The sequence below is a fragment of the Tupaia chinensis genome, unplaced genomic scaffold (genome assembly GCF_000334495.1).
Source record: "Tupaia chinensis unplaced genomic scaffold, TupChi_1.0 Scaffold000272_1, whole genome shotgun sequence".
NCBI classification, from domain to species: domain Eukaryota; kingdom Metazoa; phylum Chordata; class Mammalia; order Scandentia; family Tupaiidae; genus Tupaia; species Tupaia belangeri.
This window is the reverse complement of record NW_006159754.1, coordinates 1,564,626-1,573,012: the sequence shown is the minus strand read 5'-3', so window position 1 is coordinate 1,573,012 and position 8,387 is coordinate 1,564,626. Positions and strand designations below refer to the sequence as shown.

The 8,387-nt window shown below is 42.6% G+C and overlaps 2 protein-coding genes across 5 annotated transcripts in view; one reads left to right on the top strand and one right to left on the bottom strand.

Moving 5' to 3' along the window:
• Positions 1–2,263, bottom strand: part of EIF2A (eukaryotic translation initiation factor 2A) — a 43,371-nt gene extending 41,108 nt beyond the window's left edge. For 2 of the 4 annotated variants that reach the window (XM_006149729.3, XM_027772366.1), the window contains exon 1: positions 2,093–2,263. In XM_006149729.3, the coding sequence (XP_006149791.1) occupies positions 2,093–2,120 (28 nt within the window). In that variant the 5' untranslated portion in view covers positions 2,121–2,263. Of the gene's footprint in view, positions 1–1,147; positions 1,194–2,092 lie in introns of those variants that run through there. The other 2 variants (XM_014588284.2, XM_027772365.1) reach the window with 1 other exon arrangement.
• Positions 2,264–2,545: 282 nt separating this feature from the next.
• SERP1 (stress associated endoplasmic reticulum protein 1) lies at positions 2,546–6,358 on the top strand. The gene is made up of 3 exons (XM_006149727.3): positions 2,546–2,799; positions 3,069–3,144; positions 4,353–6,358. Exons 1-3 carry the CDS (start codon positions 2,716–2,718, stop codon positions 4,391–4,393), a joined length of 201 nt encoding a protein of 66 aa, XP_006149789.1. The 5' UTR covers positions 2,546–2,715; the 3' UTR covers positions 4,394–6,358.
• Positions 6,359–8,387: the final 2,029 nt, after the last annotated feature.

The following is an 8,387-nucleotide window of genomic DNA, read 5'->3' as shown; positions in this document are numbered from 1 at the left end:
GGGAAAGAACCCTTAAATGGTTTGTATACTGAGATCAACAGCAGTTAACAAGCAAACAGAACGGTAACAAATGCAAGAACTCCACGGTGAGAAAAATGGCAGAGCATAGCATCAGAATGAAAAGCAGCCCTGTGTGGCTAGAAGATAAAGCTGGAAACGGGCTCAGTAAAGAGGATACTGAAGCCGTGTTCACCTGTTTCCAATGAATGCTGGGAGCCCGAAGAGTTTTAGCAGATTGTTAAAACCAGGTATGCATTTTGAAAAGGTCAACTTGGTACAGTATAGAATGCTATATTTTGAGGGTCCCTCCACAATTCATTTTAAATTTAAAAAAATTTTTAATTTTGGTACAGGATATGTGTGCCGCCAGGGAGACAGACAGTGAGAAATCACCCTCGGGAGGATTCTCCTCTTGGCATTTTGAGCACATATGTAAACGTGCCCAGCGTGATTTTCAAGCCGCTATGTCTGGGACTGAAACCACATAGTCAACCATGTGGGACCCAGTGCCTTAACCTCCACACCGCTTGCTAGCCCCTCGTGTTGAAATTTAATTGCCATTATGATGGCATTATAGGAGGTGAGTCCTTGGCTCAGTTGCTGTGATGCAAATGCTCTGAAGGCTGGAAGACACACCGCCAACCATGGGTTCAGGTCCCTAGGTTGGCATGAAAGCAGGTGGAAGCACCCACAGGCACCCAATATCCTGAGGAACTGGAGGATTGGGGTAGGGGAATGCAGCATAAAGGGATCCTGTCAGGGGTGCCTCACTCCCGCCAACCCTGCTTTCTTTCCTCCCTCTCTTTTCTCTTGTGCACACATGCTCCTAATCATTTTTAAAAGAGAATTAGGATTCACTGTAAGCACTTTTTTTTGTTTGTTTTTAAGGTTTTTGCCAAAGGGGACATGCACTCACCAGGGAGAGATAGAAGAGAGAAAGTGATAAATCATCCTTGGAGGAATGGGATGGCCACACTGCAATACCTTCTTCCACATTCTCTTGTGATTTGGGGCATGCATACACACGCCCGGGTGTGTTTTAGTCTACCAGGTCTAGGACTTGAACTGTGCAGTCCACCATGTGGGACCCAGATGCCTTAACCACCACACCACCAGCTGGCCCCATATGTTTAAATTTTGCCCTTACTGTAAAACGAAATAACTTCAGAAGAGTCCATTAACACCAGCACTCAAACGTCTGTAATCAACTAGCACTTTCTGTTCTTCTCCCTCTTATTCCTGTAGAAGATGAAATCCCAAGGAAAAACCTTGTTAAATAAAAATTTGGGGAGGACATTGTTTTGGACTAAGCTCCTGCTCCAAGCCCAAAAAACCAGTCCAAGATAGTCACTCATGCTAAAATGTCACATTATCAAACTGAAACGTTAAAAAACTTGACAGATTCCCAACATAGACCAATTTTTTTCCCCCCTAAAAGCAGGAGATTCTGGTCTACCTAAATCAGTGGCATAAGGAAATAAAACATACGCACATCTTGGGGTGTTCTTACGAATGTGCACCTGAAATATCTCTTTATGCTACCTACATGCATTGGACTTTTTGCTTTCTGAATGTCCTTATTAACCAAATATATTCCTCCTTTATTTTTCAGATTCAGTTTCCAGGTAACCGTGAAGTCATTTTGCTTCCCTTATCATAGAACGAAACCAATCACTGTTGTGCAAGACTCCTTGCTACTCCTCCTCATCTGTAACTTTTGCTTTTAAAATCATCCTGAAACCTGTAATGTGTTGGTACACGTTATCTGAAGCAACTTGGATTTTGTGATGTCCTGGACCAAGTAAAATCTTTTGTTTTACTTTCTTTGACTCAGCTTTTATTTTTTTTTTTTTTTTTTTTTTTTTTCAGGTTGACGAGAAGTAAAAGGGATGGGGGAATACTAAAGCGAAGGGGTGGAGGCCTCGCTTCCAATTACCACACGCTAACAAAAAAGCCAGAGGAGAATGTGGCTCTTCCGCAAGCCACCAGAAACGACATTATCAGAGTCCACAGCTCCTCGGTAGTTCTCAAGGGCAAAGACTCAAACGCGAACCACTCCGGAGAGACAGATTCTCCAGTCTTCAGAACTCACCTGTCAAGAGTGGCGTGGACGGCGCCATCTTGTCCCGGAAAAAGAAATTTGTGCGCTCGGGTGAAAGTTCATGAGGGCCGAACCCGGCCCCTACACGTCTCCCCTGCTAAGGAGACTGTGAGTTGGTGTTTCCGGAGCCATCTGCCTCGGGGCCAACCTACTTCCGGTGGCGGAGAGCGGCGCGTCGGCCGCCCGAGTGCGCATGCGCAGCTGTGGGGCGACAATTTATAGCGCTCAGCCCGGCCGGGCGGGGCGGCGCGTCGGCTTTGGCCCTCCCTCCCCAGCGGGCGGAGCCCGCGGTTTCGCGGGGCGGAGCCGGCCCAGTGCTGACGTTGGCAGCCGAACCCGAAGTGTTCGAGGCGGCGGGCTGCACCGTCCGGCTGTTGCGTTACGTTTCCTTCCTCTTTCAGTCCACGCTCCCAGCGGCGGCCAGAGCAGCGAGGGTGGCGGCGTGAGACCCCGCGCTCGTCGCGCCCAGGCCCAGCGGCCGTCGCTAGCGCCCCGCCTAAGAACCTCCTCGCTCCGGCGGCGCGGGCACCAGGAGCCGAGCCTCGCAGCGGCCGGAGGGGAGGCGAGCGAGCGAGCCCGAGGGGTGGCCGGGGGCAGGTCACGGCGCCGTGAAGATGGTCGCCAAGCAGCGGATTCGTATGGCCAACGAGAAGCACAGCAAGAACATCACCCAGCGCGGCAACGTCGCCAAGACCTCGGTAGGAAAGAGCGGGCGCCCCTCTCGGTTCCGCAGCGGAGGCTGAGGCCCGGGCCGTATCGAGTTCTCTTCCCCAGACTCGGCCACCTCCGGGTTCCCATTGCCTTGGAGGGCTGGGGACTCGAGGCTGCAAACCCCACGCTAAGGTGGGGTGGGGGGTCGAGCATGGAGGGGGCACCTGTGAGTGAGAAGCCCCGGAGTGCAGGCGGTGGGAGCGCGAGGTCCCAGTGACTTCTCTGCATCTGAAACAGTGGATTTTCCCTTTTGCAGAGAAATGCCCCCGAAGAGAAGGCGTCTGTAGGACCCTGGTTATTGGCTCTCTTCATTTTTGTTGTTTGTGGCTCTGGTAAGTGTTTTGGGGGCTCCCATCGAGTAGGGTGTTGGGAGAAGGGTTTGGGATGACGTGGTGACAGATCAGTGGTGAGTCTTACCCGCGTTAGTTCTCTGCCCACCTGCCCAGAGCTCCCCATAATTCTGGTTCATCGGAACCGAATGACTTGTCCCACATATGCACAGAGAATAGTGCTCCAGAAACTTCTTCCAGCTTGATTTGTGCTCATGGGAGATCAGAAAGCAGGTCAGGTCCTTGGTAATGATCAAGTGGGAAGAATTTAAGACCGAACGAGAAGGAAAAGAAAAAAAACAACAACTCACAAAACGAGAATTTAGAACGTTTTACGACCCCGTTATCAGTGCCTTTGCAGAGATTATGAACATCGTGTACGTGGATGTTAGACCTTGATTTAACATGTCCCAGAATCTCATGTCTTTACGTCAAAATTGGGTCTATTTCATAAAGTAAAGCTAGTGCGAAGAATCAATTCACGAAGAGAAAATGTATCTGGCAATTCAATATGTGAGGCAGATATTTTTAGATCCGTGAAAGAAACATTTGACATATGCTAAGAAAAATTAGTTATCAGGGCAGCCTGCTGTGAGAGCCTCTGCAAATGGATTACACAATGCCTTTCTTCATTATTATCTTAATATGCAAGCTGTTAATATTGAAGTCGATGTTTCTGTTTTCCACATTCTACTATACTGAGATTTTTGTTTAACATTTCACTTTGCTTTTCTCCCGAATGTACCAATTGGAACCTTTTCTGATAAATGGCCAGGAGCCAAGCAGTTTATATAACCTAAAGATTATTGAATTTCAGCTTTGCGAAAATGAGGAAATGGCACGTATGTTAGAGGGCAGGCTGTGAGGGGATGCTGAAGTATTTAGGGATAAATCAAAATAATTTTATGTTAGAAAAACCTGTTTGCTTTGATGCTTTAAATTCTTTCTAGAAGGTTTACTTGCCTGCAAGCTCTCTTGGACACTTAGATATAAAATTCAGGGAAACTGAGATTTAAGAAAGTAGTAATTTATAAACATCTGTTTCCTTTATTAAGATATAAGCCTGTCTTATTACCATGAAGTTAGTTGGCATTTGCAAAGAGTTGTAGAAGTACCCTTCGATTCTTCATCTGTCTTAATAGATACTTGTCAGTTGCCAGACATGTGTTTTATTCAAAGCTTATTTTAACATTTCCTTTTTCTCTTTACAGCAATTTTCCAGATTATTCAAAGTATCAGGATGGGCATGTGAAGTGACTGACCTTAAGATGTTTCCATTCTCCTGTGAATTTTAACTTGAACTCATTCCTGATGTTTGATACCCTGGTTAAAAACAATTTAGTAAAGCATCCTGCCTCAGAATGACTTTCATATCATCCTTCATGTGTCATTCCAAGGTTTCTTCACAAGTCATTCCAAGTTTTCTAGTCCATACCACAGTGCCTTGCAAAAGCACCACATGAATAAAGCAATAAAATTTGATTGTTAAGCTATAGTAGTGGACCCTACTTATTCAGTCAGTAAGGTTTTTTTTTTTTTAATGTGGTTATTAAAACAGTATGCCATATGGATAATTAGATTAAATCTGTGTAGACAGGGTCTAGATTTTGTTTACCCTACCATGTAAACGCAGTTGGCTTAATTTAAAATTTGGAATCTTAGGTTTTATATAGCTAGGCACTTTATTACTCTCTCAGATTGAAAGCACACTCCCTTATAGGGTCATGTAACTGTCCTGTAATCAGGTGCTTATAAAAGGAACATCCGCAAAGTTAGCCTAGTGTTCCCACGACCTTTAGCACCTAAAAATCTTTAAAAGCTTCTAAATGCCTAATATAGAGGGAGATGCTTATAGCCACAATGTCTGTTTTAACAATATCGTTTCTATTACACTACCTTGGATTTTGCATGAATAAGTTTAATAATCTAAGATACCGTTAAAAAAAAAAATTTTAGTTGAGCATTTTGTAACGTGGTCACTTCAATTATATCAAAAGCTACCATGGTGGAGTGAAGTCAGGGAAGGCTTGTTTAATGTCCCATGAATCATTTCACGAGGATAAGTTTACTCTGCCACAGGGGCTTCCTATTCTAGACAAAATTTGAGGGACAGAAACTAAAACTGGATGCCTCGTCAGGACACACTGTGGAGTCCAACGTGCCATAAGAAATCTTAGTATGTTAGTAGCACTTTTAATACCAAAAAAAGGCACATTGACTAAAAAGTTAGACTTAGTTTAGAAATGCTTTTTCTAGTATTCTGGAAATACTGTTAGGGTACCAGATACGTCAGAGTAAAGTAGCATCTGGAATTAAATGGATTTACTGATCAGGATCAATCCTTAGTCTTCCCTTTGTTGTATGATTTTATAGATTATAGTTGATCAAATTTTCTTTTTACTAATGGTAAGGGTGATAAAGCAGGTTTTAGGTTTTCTAGTCCTATTGAAAACTGCAAGTATTGGCAATTTATATTTACTCAGCCATACCTTCGTGAAGAAAAGCCTGAGCAGTGTCTACGTCACAGTGAGTTGGAAAGAAAGCTGCTCATGTTTGCTTTGTTCGTTGCCTCAGGATGTCTCTTAAAATAAGCTGTTATAAGAGGAACAGAAGGGAAATCTGCTACCTAGTCTATACACAGTATAAACCTCATACAGGGCTTCTGATACCCTCAAATATGGGGGGGGAGTTCCGGAGAGGCGTGATTAATGACATTTAAAACGTTAGCTAATCTCGAGTGGGGAAGGAATCAGCTGACCCCGGGCCAGCAGGTTTCTAACCGAATTGTCACCTGCCCTTCTCACCCAGTAAATCAATCCTTGTACTTGCTTCTCTTTGAAACAAGTAGCTTGGTAAACTATTTTATTGTAACTTTAAAAAAAAATGAAAATTATTGCTCTAAATTCATAGCAGGTGCCTTATTCTTTGCTTTGAGTCTAATCATTCCATATCAGAATTTCCCTTGGTTTACTCTAGATAATTGGCTTTAAGATGGTCTTTGTTCTTTTAATGTACAATGTTGTGATCGATTTGACTGTTAAACTGCTACAGCCGGCATTCGTTCCACACGTGTAAAATTGCATTCCCTTTGTAGTCCATGTGTAATCTCCCAATTGAGTGCATTTTATACTCAGGTTGGAGTTTGCATGTTTGGGTAAATGAAAGCTGTGTCTTATTTGGTTTAACCCTTTAAAAATAAAGTTCCCTGAATATTTGATGCTTTTCTTCTAAAATGATTTTGCAGAGTTCTTACCTGAGCGTACTTTTTATAATTAATAGGAAATTATTTTAAAGGATGCCTAGTATTATGCTGTACTTAAAAGAAATAGCACCCAGAGGCACAGATGTAAATTTTGTAACTGGAAATGGGTAGCACAAATAAGTGAAAAGCACAATTAATTAAATACTCATCTCACTGTTGTCCAAGTCTGGTTCAAGACAAAAGCACAGTTCTTTGATCTGCCGTTCTCAGTTGGATTTTATATATCACTTAATGTTGAACACAAGAATAAACAATAATACTGTATTGGGAGTTGTCTACATTATCCAATTACTCTTTGTGATTTAGCTCCAGCATTTTAAGGAGTTGTCCATTATTTCCTTGTATCTGTTGAGTTGTATATAACGTTGCTCAAAATAATTAAGTGGGCTTCCAAAATAAGTAAAGATTTTCATTGTAACAGGATGCTTTAACTTACATTAAAGGAATGTATATACTCAACTGCAGGGCATGGCTCTTCTCACTGAGGGTACTGGAGTTCTGGTGGCCCGAAGGACTGTCCTGTGGAGCTGGGTGATGTTCGTGGGCTCAGTGGCAGGCTCACCAGCTAAACTTCATAGTGCCTTAGTGTCTGTCAGATTTAGAACATCATCCGATTCTCTACTTCGAAATTATTCTTGAGTTTGAACATCCGTAATGTCAAGAGGTCGGAGTTGGTTTCAGTAGCAAACCATGCCATTGTCTCAGAAGCTTTTCCTGTCTAAACTTAGTTCCTCTCCAGCTGCTTGCACTGCCTTATCTCCAAGTTGGATTAGGACATGCCCTTGTTTGAAGAGTACTAATGAGCAGTAAGAGGCTAGAAATTAAATGGAAGAGGAAAAAGTCACTGGGGCTTGGGTATTTCAGAGTAAACCATGGATATCGGAAGCAGAGCAGTAGGAAGGGCATGGCAAGTACAGTCCGACTGCCTCAATTTATAAACGACAACATGCATTCACTTAGTGCGTAGGTAACTGTCAGAGACAGAGTTCCAGCCGGGAATAATTTCTAACACCCAAGTATCTTTCTGTTGGTGGAGAGGGGACAGGCAATAAAGCATGAGCATAATTGCGATAAGTATTAGCATTCGAAAGAAAGGTAAAAGCTGATCAGTGATCTTTGTTATCACAGAGCTAATTAGGGTAGAGCCTAAAAGAACCAAGGCTGCTGGACTCACCGAACTCGACAGGAATGATTGCAGAACTTACAAAACACTTCTACTTTGATGAGCTTTTTATTTCTGCTTTTAGAAAAGATCTGTTTGTTTGGGTTTTATTTTATTTTTTTCCATGTTGACAATTTAAAGAAGAAAGGTAAAAGAGAATTTGTCCTTTCATGGATGCAATTTCTTTGGAAAATGAACTTAGTGACACATTGGCCCCTGGTGTTACCTGTACAGCATGAAAAAGATCAAATCAGAGATGTTACCACTGTGACATAATTCGAGAGTACACTTAAAATTTTTATTTTGCTACAACCTTATTGTATGTTGTTTTAAAGTTTTGGTTTTTTTTTAATCTGTGGTGCTGAAATTATTTTGTAATACAATCACTTTAAAAATAATTTTCAGAGCTAGCAGGTAGCATGGTAGTTAGGGCACTGGACTCCAACATGGCCAACCGCAGTTCGAGTCCCAGATCATTATGCCAGGCGCATGTGCATGGATGCCCAGAAATCGTGAAAGGAGAATACTGAAAGAGATTGTGGCATGGCATCCCCCCTGGGGGGGGACTTCTTACTTTTTCTTTCTCTCTGAGCACAAGTATCCTATGGCAAAAAAAATAAATAAATAACAATTCGTATTAAGGGGCCAACCTCTTTCTCTCTTGACTGTCTCTCACAAGCACATGCATTCTCTGACAATAAAAAAAACTATAAAAACTTTTAAGACAGATGTTTTATCTTAAAAGATTATGTATTAATCTCAAGAAACTCCATAAACTCTAAGGAGGTAAAATCTGAAGATCTACTAAGCCGCAGTGGCTTT